This window comes from Stenella coeruleoalba (genome assembly GCF_951394435.1).
Source record: "Stenella coeruleoalba genome assembly, chromosome: 17".
Classification (NCBI taxonomy): domain Eukaryota; kingdom Metazoa; phylum Chordata; class Mammalia; order Artiodactyla; family Delphinidae; genus Stenella; species Stenella coeruleoalba.
The window spans coordinates 67,395,415-67,408,295 of NC_137163.1; the positions used below are offsets into that span (position 1 = coordinate 67,395,415).

General features: G+C 37.8%; 1 protein-coding gene across 9 annotated transcripts in view; it reads right to left on the reverse strand.

The window, feature by feature from the left end:
* PREX2 (phosphatidylinositol-3,4,5-trisphosphate dependent Rac exchange factor 2) overlaps nt 1-12,881 on the reverse strand; it is a 359,933-nt gene that overhangs the window by 171,200 nt on the left and 175,852 nt on the right. For all 9 annotated transcript variants that reach the window (XR_013824731.1, XR_013824732.1, XM_079902440.1 and 6 more), the window contains 5 exons: nt 11,047-11,141; nt 10,178-10,260; nt 9,377-9,467; nt 8,613-8,741; nt 2,910-2,951 (listed from right to left, as the gene is read on the reverse strand). Coding sequence is in view for 7 of the 9 variants with exons in the window: in XM_079902440.1 (XP_079758566.1) it covers nt 2,910-2,951; nt 8,613-8,741; nt 9,377-9,467; nt 10,178-10,260; nt 11,047-11,141 (440 nt within the window). In the remaining 2 variants the exon portion in view is untranslated. The remainder of the gene's footprint in view (nt 1-2,909; nt 2,952-8,612; nt 8,742-9,376; nt 9,468-10,177; nt 10,261-11,046; nt 11,142-12,881) is intronic.

The following is a 12,881-nucleotide window of genomic DNA, read 5'->3' on the forward strand; positions in this document are numbered from 1 at the left end:
GAAAATATTTAATTATATGATAAAAATATTCATTGACTAGGTGGAACTATATGAACTTGCTGTTTTAGTAGGTCAACATGATTGAATATGGCAACTCCATATAGTTCAACCTGTTAATTTAACTAACGACATGTGTTAGACATTTCCTTTAAGTAGTTATATACTATGTTCCTGCTCTAATAGACAGAAAAGAGCGTTTTACAGGTCACTATAAAATGGCTAAGCTGGGAAAGAACTTTGTCCAATTCTCAACTAAGAAAAAAAACAAAACACTTATTCCGTTGTGCATAATTTCTAACTGGGTGTAGACATTCAACAAATATTTACTGAATGAAAATAATGAACCAGTAGAGCAACTAACAAACAAATGAAATAAGTGAAATGAAAATGTATGAGCTCATTCTCTGGCTTCTTGAAATGACTGGATTTAGTTTGACTTAAAAGGGTGATCCTTGGGCTTCCCTGGTGGCGCAGTGGTTGAGAGTCCACCTGCCGATGCAGGGGACACGGGTTTGTGCCCCGGTCCGGGAAGATGCCACATGCCGCGGAGCGGCTGGGCCCGTGAGCCATGGCCACTGGGCCTGCGCGTCGGGAGCCTGTGCTCCACAACGGGAGAGGCCACAACAGTGAGAGGCCCGCGTACCACAAAAAAAAAAAAAAAAAAAGGTGATCCTTGGTCCATGGGCCCTCTGGCTGCGGGCCACCCTCCTCCCCTCACCACCCTGCAAACTTGAAATCATTCTTCAAGAGTCAACTCTTGAACTACTAAAATATTATCTCCCTTTGGGGAATGTCCTCTCTCCTTCAGGAAGTCTGTGCATTTCTTTCTGCCCCTGCAGGTCTGGGGGTGTCTCCCCCTACTGAAGGGCTAATGACCTAGCATTGTGAGAGTTTGCTCACATGCTTGTCTTCCCCCAGGGACCGTCAGCACATCAACGCCAGGGGAAGTGGCATATCATGTGATTTATGCTCAGGGACTTGAGAGGCATACAATCTGCTTTCAACTTCCCGTTCTGCCAATTTTAATCTATACAATTCTAGGTTTCAGATCCCTATTCGTAAAATAGGGGTTATTCCTACTTCTTAGATCTGTGATGAAGATAAATGAGACAAAAACATTTAAAGCACTTAGCAAGGTGAAAACAGACAGTGATATTATCATGATTCTTCTTTTCCCTAGCATCTAGCATGGTGCCTGGCACATGCGTGCTCAGTTTTATTGCTAAATAGAGAAGGAACATCGTGATAAAGAAAGAAACCCAATAAGCAAACTTTCAGCAAAAACATACAGGTCTTTTCCTTTTAATTATGCAGCTGTTCGAAAGTCACAAGTGTCCATCCTTTACCAAAGCTATTCTCATTCCTCATTTTTATCAATAAGAACTACAGCAAGAATCACAACAGCTGCTCCCAGCTTCTAGTAAAAGAAGAAAAGCAAGTTCTGTTTTTTTTGACAGCTCGTTTATTTTCGCCAAGTAAAAATTCCCTTGTAGTGGGAATACACTCAAAACAAATGGATTTTTACCTATCAAAGGCTTCTGTTTCATTTCAGTATTTAAGCACCTACTTAAATTCATCTTCTACAGACATGTTTAAAAACATTAACACTTAATTTAGTCTCAACTGTTTAAAAAACTCAAATTCCATTGTAAGTTTGCTGACCTGAAAAGAATGAGATGGTTTCTAGACATGCAAGTAATCTGTCATTATTCTGAGATTGTAGGGGAAAGAAAGCAAAATAAACAAAGAAACAAAAAGAAGAGATCAGAGAGACAGAAAGACAGGAATAAAAGACAATTAAGAATAATGTTTAGCAGACCCAGTCCACCCTTTTCAAGTGAAAAGCATAATTTTATAGCCAACAATATGGAGTAATCTGGCTATGTTTGGTATCATTCAAATGTAACAAAGAAAAAAGGAGTAAATCAAGTAGGAAAAAGGAGAATTATGATAGAAATAGAAAAATGAAATTGAAATCAAAATAAGAACAGCCATCTGAATATTAATAAATAAAGCAATGCATTCCAGGACCATTTCTGGAATTGGCAGAACTAAGTTTGAATTTCAAAACTGCACCTACTATTTATTTATTCACCCAGTAAGGCATCTCTATGCCTAATCTTCTAGATGTCCCAAAGTATGTGTTGATTGACTACCATGTGCTAGTTATTCATCTGCTTGAATGTAGATTTCTTCCCCTTTAAAACTGTGGAAACAATAATAATATTCTCACAGAGTAGTTGTGAGAACTCAGTGAAATCCATAAAAATGAGGTCCATCGACTACGCTGTCATTATTAAAGCTCAAAAAATGTAAGATACTTTTGATATTATTACTCAGTCAAAAAGCAAAGCAAAAACCAAGCATCAAAAAAAACAAAAGGCCCTCTTGGTTAAGTTGGCTCGTTCATTCGTTTATAATTTATATTTTCCAAGTGTGACAGATTGTAAAAGTGCTCACAAATTCTTCCCCTCTCTGTGTCCATGCCCTTGCAAAACGATTTCAGATTGAGAGTCCTCCTATCAAAAGCACAGTCTGTTTCTCCTTAAATCTGAACCCGCCTACATCCTTGTTATAACAAAAGTTAGACACAGTTTCACAAAAAAGCCTATCTGTACAATTAACTTTACCAAAACCTCCTCCCTTTCTCCTTTTAAATTATATTTTGTAGAAATATACATTTATATGTTTTCATGTTTTTAACCTTTAATTGAAGATGAGCATATGTTTTATGTTTTTATCAAAACACTATCTAAGTATTTTTTTAATCTCTGCCAGGCTTTAGAAAAGGTAGAGATCATATTTCCATCTAGTTTGTAAACAGCTGAAGACGCTGCCTTCATATCATAAGACATCTAAGGTCGTGGGCTATAATAATCTCAAATAGTCAAAATAATGTAAAATATTACCTGAATATTCAAGAAGAGCCAGGAGTATCCTACACTTTACCTCTGCAGAGAAAGAAAACATACCAGTCAGTTGTTCAGTCTTTTTCTGCAACTAACATCACATTTTAACTGTGTAGTAAAAATTAGCACAACCTTATTATATACATTAGATAATAAAAATCCCATTCACCGGACATGCTATTTTTGCCTATCTACCTATATAAATTCTACTCACTGCTCAAGACCGTAAAATCTCTTCCAGATCTGAATTACATGAGCCTATGAAACAGCATTCAAATCCTGCTACCGTTTTAGGTCATCATTAGCTGTTGCAGCTTGCGTGGTGTTCTCTGAACACCTACAGCTATTCTGGTCTTGATCAATAAACTGTCAAATAGTATTTTTAAAATTTAAACTTTTAAAAAATATATACAATATATAAAGAATATATGGAATATAATATATAAATATATATTAATAAATATGTGTACATGATATTGTGAATTATCTGTGTATTATTATTAGAAATATATGTATATATTGTGGCTTTCCTATCTGTAGGTCAAGATACAGCCCTATAAGACAGAAAAATACTAAGGATTTCCAAATACTCTTCTCACCCCATCCCCACACAGGGCCAATCACAGATGTCTGATAAATGATGTGTATTAACATCATACTGATTGCTATGTGCCCAATGAGCTCTGTGTCCATTTGCTTCCAATTGGTAAATAGTTTACTTGCAATAGGAAAACATTAAAACATAAAGAGTTCATTTATGTAACCAAGATTATGGGAAATAAAAAAGGCTAGGTTGTACCCTATTCTAAATAGGTTCACAGCAGAATCAGAGCAACGAAAGTAACAGGTAAGAAATGCAGGAAATGCCTGAAAGGGCATTAAGTTTTACGAGTGAGACACAAGAACAAATGGATTTCAGAGGCAGAAAAGTACACTGGACTGAGTCAGGAGACCCATCTGTTATACACTAGCTTTGTCATCTTCAGTACATTGTTAATCTACTTTTGAGTCTCAACTTGCTCATTCATAAGTGATAATAACATCTATCTTATCTATTTTATAGGACTGTGTATAAAAAATAAATGGGAATATATATTAAAAGCCTTGGAAAATTATTTAAAGTGCTGTGTACCCGTGAAGCGCTATTATTATTGTAACCTGGATATGGCTAAAATTGGTATCGAATTGTTTTTAAGAGAGTCTCAAAATTTTTAAAATTTTCAAAGTTCATTGGCAGGGGACTAAGTACATATCCTAAGAGTGGGAAATAGTGTTAGCAAGGGAATAGAGAATAAATGCCAAACATTCAACAATCTAGCATAGAAAAGATTTTATTGTATCATTAAGAGACTGAGATTGGGAGACAACTGGAAAGCCCTATTGAAAACGGCTTTCAGCCTCAGATTGATGAGTTTAGATTTAGCTAACAGAAAATAACTAGGCTCTGAGGCAGGGTACTGAACATGATATTTTAGGAGAATGAATCTGGTGATGGTGTATATGAACCAGAAAAGATAGAGACAAGGGATTAGCTAGAAAACTATTTTAGTAACTGAGATATGAAGAAAAAGGGAAAAACTGAACAGACTTTTGAATTAAAAAGAAGAAGAAGAAGAAGCTCTTTAGGATATTAGGACAAAGGCAGAGAAAAAAATGAAAAAAAGTAGGTTGCTAGAGAAATAGGAGCTTTTAAAAGGAGTATAACTTTTGTAGGCAACAAAGAGTTGAAATGTCACTAAGAGACATTTGAATTTAAGGTGATGGTGGATCCAATTTAGATGTGTATTCTTCCCCACACCACCAAGCAACTCTTCAACCCCAGTTGGGTGTCCTACGATTCAATTCAGTTCTGGCACTATCTACCTGTAGATCCCACAGGATAAGGGCTCAGCCCCACAGGACTGTCTCCCCACCCACTCACCCTCCTTCAGACACCAATCACAGGTCCAGGTTATCATCTGTGCTTCTGACCAACTGGCTGTACACAGGAGGTTCCAATGATACCCTCCTTGGGTTCCATTAACTTGCTAGAACACCTCACAGAACTCAGAGAAACATTTTACTTACTAGATTACCAGTTTATTATAAAAGGATGTAACTCAGGAACAGCCAGATGGAAGAGGGCAAGGCACAGGGCAAGGCGTGGGGAAAGGGCACTGAGCTCCAGGCACCAACACAAGTTCACCAGCCTAGAAACTCTCCAGTCCTCTCCTTTTGGGTTTTTATGGTGGCTTCATAACATAAGCATGGTCGATTAAATAACTGGCCATTAGCACCTGAACTCAATCTCCAGCCTCTCTCCCCTCCCTGGAGGTCAGGGGTGGGACTTAAAATTCCAACCTTCTACTCACAGGGTTGGTTCCCCAGGCAACCAGCCACCATCCATTGGTGATTTCCAAAAGTCACCTCATTAACATAAGAAAAGACAGCTTTATCCTCTCATCACAGGAAATCTCAAGGGTTTTTTGATCTCTGTGCCAGAAAAGGGGATGAAGACCAAATATATATTTTTTATTATAAATCACAATACCACAGTGGGCTAACCACGTAAAAGTATCTTCAGTTAGCTGACACTGTGATTCCGTAACTTAGCTGAGGAATTAGGAGATTATCTTAGTGACACCACACAATGACTGTCCCCCATTTAGTCCACTATTTCTTCTGCTCTCCTCTGCCCTCAGTCTACAGGCTTTGAGTGAATGGCATGCAGTGTGATAACTTATGAACGGCACTGGAACAGTCCCTCCTACATAAAGACCATACACTTATTCTACCTTGATATCATATTTGGTATATACTTGCTAGGATATTTTGAAATCAGAGATGAAGGAATGATGGGGTTTGGAACAGGCTACCCCCAAACACAGCACTTTGGCATATTGAATTATTTTAAGCTGAAGGAATCTGAGAAACAGTGAGGGCAGGAAGGACTCTCTGACCACGTCCCTTTTCCCCCAGAAGCAGGTCATAAGCTGCTCAGGAGAGCGATACCCAAAGGAAAGGATCATCCTTATCTCCAAAGAGGGAGGGGGGCCAAGAGGAACAGGCCTTGCTGAACACCGCCCCCCCACTCCGGTTACTACACCTAGCTCATACCCTTTTGTTCTATAAATTTTTCCAGGACTTTCTACTCTTCTTCAAACCTAGTATAAAGACACTCAGGTTTAACCTTTTCTTCTGGTCTTCATTTCCTTATGAAGGCTCCCATGTTCATGTAAAAATTATAATAAATAAATTTATGTGCTTTTCTCCTGTTAATTTGTTTTTTGTCAGACTAATTTACTGGGAGAGTTAAAGAAAAAAAGGATATTTTTTTCCTCCCCTACGGGAACATCAGAATGGGGTCATCCCAGCTATACATATACACCCTGACATTCCGGCAAGGTAACATTATGTTAAACTTCCAGCCCAGACCTAACCTTCCATTAAATCAATCCTTCCATAAAGACAATTTGGGAAATAGAATGAAAACCACTTTAACTTGAACAGGATGAATTCATGCTGAACGGGTGAGGTTACTTCTGAGTCTGTCCACAGAACAAGGATCCCAGAGCTGCTGCTTCCACCCCATACAACAGGACCAGACACCACACAGATCACCAGGAAATGGTAGCTCGTCCCCTCCCTTGATGGTCCACTGAGTTGAACTACTGATTGTTTTTAAAGACTCACTTATCACGGTGACAATCACAGCTCTTACCCAAAGAGTAACTGCAGCTCTCTGAGACTTGCAGCCAGGGATGCAACTTAAATTCTGCCAAGAGCCCTCCCTCTGTTGACTCCATTGACTGGAGGACTCAGCACAGCCAACCATGCTCAGTCAGCTGCTGGGCTCCCATGACCAAGAGGGACACTAATATTCACAACATCTATCAATCAATCAATATATGTAGATAGTTGTCATTGCGATGACCGCTCATTGTGAAAAGAAGTACTGAGTATATAAGGCAGGACTTGAGATGAAAATGTAAAATTCTTAAAAAAAAACTTTTTAAAAAATAAGTTTTTTGCCCTGCATTAGAAGCTACTTTCTTAAAGATAAAGCTCTTCAAAAAACAAAACGAAAGAAAAAGTTTTAAGGGTTTCTTTGTTCTCGATTGATATTGCATTTATTCTAAAAACAAATATAATGTAAAAAGAAAAAATCAGAGATGATGAGAATAACTGCATTTAGATTCACAAATTATAACTTTTAGGAGTGTTATGACACTGGCATCCACTCAGCGAAAACATACCTTTTACTCAGTAAAGTATATGCTTAAATTCCTTAAAGCTCACAGCCTTTAAAAATATGTTTGTCATTTTTGCTGTTCATTATTTTGGGGGGTTTTAAATTCAGACTTCTGACTGAACGTGATGTTACAATGTGTCACAAATAATCATTATATTTAGCTATAAAATAAAGATACAGTCAAGAAATCCAGTTGTCAAGAATAAAAGATTTCATTATACAATAGAATTGTTGTGATTTATTTGGAGTTTTCCATTTCTGTACAAATTTCTTCTCTATTGATCTCTAAACAATATCTAAGCTGTTATACTTGAGTATATTTCTAGGCAGAAGACCGGGTAATCACAGAACATTTACACCATCCCTGTCATTTAGTAAGTGAACACACTGAGGCACGAAGGAGTGACATCACAGGCTCAGACCCTACAGGGTGTAAGAGCTGTCTTCCATCAGCAAAGTATGCAACTCTCTCTAATTTATCCTAAAAAAATGGTAGTGATGGGTTAAAAAATGGTGGGTTATGATGTAATTCTGCTGAATACTATTCACCACATCCCAATGACATACAAATGATGGGGAAATACAGCCATGATATTTATTGTACAGGTTTCTCAACCTTAGCCCTATGGACATTTAGGACCAAATAATTCTTTGTTGTGAGGGACTGTCTGGTACCTTGTAGAACGTTTAGCAGCATCCCTGGCCTCTACCCACTAGATGCCAATAGCATGCCCACGATTGTGACAATGGAAAAATGTCTCTAGACACTGCCAACCACTGGTCTAATACTGGGAAGAAAACCACTGATTTAGACATTACAAAAAAATTAAACAAATTTCTCATTTCATCTTTTTCACCACAATCACTTTAGAAACTCTCAGAATTTTCTACTTAATAACTCTGACCCTAAACAACATGCAACCAGGCTCACTAGAGTTGTCTTGAAGTCTTTTATATCTCCAATCAGAGGCTGTATCAGTTATGGGATGCTGAGTAGACAAACTTATGCTAGTTAATAACAATCAACTTAGACAAACGCTTCTGAAAGAGAAACTTAAAAACTAATGATGCAACCTATGTCATTATTTTGATTCTCACAGACTCACGATTGATTTTGTAGACTTTCCATGAAGTATAGCTTCATACGTTTTGTGAACCCTTTAGGAATTTTTCTCATACTGTTTCATGTTATAAAATATGAAAATCCCTCCACGTTCCACTTGTCTTCCTAAGAATGAACCCTTACTTTATTGCCTGAGAATATTTTCTGTGATACAGTCCACGTCATTTAGATCCTTGGGACACAAGGTTCTGTCATCTTATTCCTTCTTTCCCTCCTCCGCCTTCACTCACCCTTTTCAGTCCTTTTATTTTCCTCCTAACATGAAAAACTTCAAAAGTAATCAAGGCATGATGGGTTTTTAAATGAGTATTGCTAATGTCACGGTATGTTCTTTGCTTTTCATCCTGACCTTCAACAAATTTTCTGATGTTCTGAGCAAGATTCCGGACACTGCTGGGAAGGTTCCAAGGATCTTGCTTGATGTGAAGCCTTAACCTTTTTGGACAACTCAGCTTTGGTTCCATTTCCTGCTGAAACTCTAAATAAACACAGAAAAGCTCTCTTAAGTCTCAACCATTTACCAGTTCACAAGCCCATAAACAAAGAATCCTCTTTCTTTCATTCCTGTGGTCCTAGGCTATTATCATGGTAGCAATTTCTTTAGCTCTATCACAGGAGAAAATCTGTTAAATCTAAAACAACGTCAAATCTTATTATTCTCTTTTTACAAATGTTTAAACAGAGGAGCGAATTTAGATAAAAACTCTATTTCAACATCCTAAACTAGACGTCAGAAAGTGGGAGCTCTAGATCTTGTTCTGTTTGCCAACCGCCATTCCCCAAACCCCTCCCCCCATCACTGGGCTACCTACCACCAAGTAGGCATTAAGTCTAGTTTCAGCAAAAGCAACTCAACACTTATATTTCTTCAATTAACTCATTCGGTTTGGCCCCTACAGGCACTAAACGTTTTAAACTTTCAAAGAACTCTAAAAGGCCTTGATTTATATATATATATATATATATTCAACAATTATCCAAATAGAAGCAGTATTAAATGAATTATGAAATGAGCACCCAGAACTTTTGTTCTCAGGCCATGCTTTTGCTTCACTATACTGTCTCCCACTTTTGTTTCCCAGTTGCCTCTAACAGTTACTTTGTAAACCTTACCTTGTAACCCTCGACCTGGTGTCAGGTACTTGGTTTGCTCAAAGGCCCTCACAACAGCTTGGCCTTTCAGGAGATTGGTAATGGAATCCACCTATCATAACAGCAGAGATTTCTGGGAGTTACATAACTTCTCGGTATTTCCAAGAGTCAACCTTGTAAAATACTTTTTTCCTCAAAGCAACAATTATTTTTGAAATCCCATGCTGCTTGCAAAATCTATCTTTAAATAAAATATCAGGATAAACTCACCTGATAACATTTACAATGACATCTCTTACTATCCTACCAAATATTCATACAAAATATAAATTTTCTTTATAAAAGAAGTAAGAGTTCTAGAATTATTTTTTAAAAACACCTAAAAGTTATCATAATCCTTTTCAAAGTGGTAAAAGCTTCTACACTATGAATTTTGGTTGTGGATATAAATTTTTCAAAAATGCAAAATACAACATGAGCACAAGACAGCCCTGTGCTTCTTGAGGTTAGGAATGAAGGTGAACAAGAAATGTCATGGAGGAATCTGAAAACCCACAAAGAAACAAATAATGAACAGAATAACTCCTGTGTGTAGGACACTTTATAATTTTCTAAAGACTGTGAAATACTTGACATTCATAACAATCCTTTGGGTTAGCTGGCTGAAGGAATCTCTTTTCCATTGTAAACTATAGAAATTAAGGTACAGGGGATGCAGGAACAGATTCCGTTCTGACTCCAGACTCCTTCCACTATGTCTGAAAAACGAATTTCTGACAGTTTAGTCTGTGGAAAAAATACCCACAACTGTCCCAACTGTACCTGGCTGAAAAGATGCTCAAGGCAACTGTGGATCTTGTCCTGTTTATCACGAGAAATGCGAACATTCAGGGGAAGCTCATCACCTAGATATTAAAAATAAATCATTCATCTTATGTTTAACATTCCAAAGCATTTTAATGTCAATAAAGTAAAAAATAATTAAACACTAGCTCTTATTCCATACATTAGTTCTCATGTTCAGAAAAAGAATTCCAAAAGCTTTAATAACTATTAGGATGTCAGATTACTGCTCCTTCAAAACTGAGATGAAAGCAGAGGGTCTCACAGAAAGAATCCTGTGGTACCCACATTAATGATTCTTTCAAATGGTGAATTTTTCTAATGGTCAAATAGTTGGAATAAACTGCACATCTAAAAATTAAGATTTTTCCTAACTCGATGGAAAGTCTTTTTCTTAGCACACACAAAATAAAACATTTATAAGGTATTTATTTCAAGCAGTGTTTTTCCCATCACTCCCTTCCCCACTGCCCATCAGGCTAGCTCAGGTGCATCTGCTGCCTTCAAATCCTGCTTCAAAGCCCATCCCATCTCCTTACACAATCAGCAATGCCTAATATCCTAGAAAACTTGTTTCTTGTGTACCTATCATACAGGTACCATGCAGTAACACAGAAATATCACGAAACATCACTTATTAACATAAAAATTAGTTTGTTTCTTCCATCTCTTTAAAAATTCACTCTGTTTATAATGGGATTGGGAAGCTGACTTTCTCAAGCATGTAAAACTGAAAGGCAGTGTGTGTGGCCACCGAGAATGGCTAATGAAAGGTAAAAATGGATCAGGCAAATTAATCCCTTAGGTTCGGCATCATCAAAGCGTCCGCGTGCCTTCACCAAACGCACCTGAGTCCATCTCATCGCTGTGAAAATACGAGCTGCACTGGCTGCTGCAGATGCTGGTGAAGGAGGTGACGGAATTCCTATTGCTGTTGCAGTCGCTGTGAAGAATGAGGTACGTGTCACTTTAGCAGTGCATCTGGCAAAGTTTCCCTGCCACTTCTTACTGGATAAACTTACTATGTCACGGTTATATGTGTTAATATGCTTTATAGAAATTTATGAGAAAGATAAATTTTTTCAACTCACATTTTATCTTACTTTAAACGAAAGTATTTTCAATTCGGTCATATTTCAACTTTTCTTGTCATATAATCTAATCATAATTGAATTTTAAGATGCATAGCTATTTACAGGAGTCAAACCAAACTTCAAATTCGTTATAATCCATTTGATGGTATATGCCTGTAGTTGATTCGCTAAGAGTGACAAAATCCTGTTTCAAGAGCTCTGCCTTTCAACCCTTTCTAGTAACTTAAGGGATAACTTATTAATTGCACTCTGAGCTCCCACCCTTCCCCCGCCCCAGGAAGATGGCATCTTGTCTCCATCCCGGAGCCCAGCACAGGACACCACACCTGCTAGGTGCTGGATAATGATGAACATCAAGGGAAAGAAAGTTAGAAATGTCTGTGTGTGAATATGGACCCATGACAGATTTCAGAAGTAGTGCAGGAGACATAAATATTTTTTTCTCTCAGAATAAGTAAAAGGGACTTATTTAACTTTAAATGTACATTTAAAATTTCTATTTTACCCTAGAGAGAACCTGAGAGTAATGTTAATTATCTGATAACTAGAATTTGAGGGAAGAAGGTATTTTTAGATCTGTAATTTCCCACTGGAGAGAAACCACAGGTTCTTATTAAAGAGCATACTGGTCTCCTTAGAAGCTAAAAGTAAGTGAAATGGTAAAAGTGGTTAATTTGTTTTATATATCATTAAATTTCTAGGAATAATTAACTCACGTATTCATCAAAATCCTTTTCACATAGAAATTGGAATAGTAGAATGGTTAATAAACTGAGAGCCAGGCCACCTGATTTCCTAGGTAAATTATGTAACTCCTGCGGGCCTCAACTTCCTCAGATGTAAAATGCAGTTAATATCCGAACCTGCCACAGAGGGCTGTGGGAGGAATTCCGTGAAATCATCCTGCTTCCCCCTGTGTCTGGTAAGAATGCTTTTAATGTTAGCTACTAGTTTGTGCTAAACATCTCTGATGAAACAACTTCGATTTAAAGATAATTACTAAATATCTTTTCACTGTAAAACACTGTATAATAAATAAGAGTAAGAGAGGTTTTGTCTTCGGTGAATGTACATAAAACGGGAGGTTCTGAAGCTGCACGCTCAGCATACGTGGCAGGTTGCCACAGGTCTCAATGAGGTTCCAGGTGACACAAGGATTCAAAGGAGAAAAAGCACTTTCAATTAAGGAAGTTCATTGGAAGAGCCATCATTTGAGAGTCTGGTAAGAAGATGACTCGACAGAGTCTGGAGGGAAGGTGTTACGGGTTGAATTGTATCTCTCCCTCCCCCGCCCCTAAATGCATATGGTGAAGTCCAACATTCAGTATTCCAAACTGTGATCTCATTCGGAGGGAGGGTCTTGACAGAGGTAATCAAGTTAAAATGAGGTCACTAGTGGGGGCCCTAATCCAGTATGACTGGTGTCCTTATAAGAAGAGGAAACATGGACACTGAGACAGGCTTGGAAGGAAAAGGATGGGAAGAGACAGAGGGAGAAGACAGCCGTCTGCAACCACGACATTGAGCCTTCCTTCACAGCCCTCAGAAAGAACCCAACCCTGCTGACACCTGGATTTCAGACTTCCAGC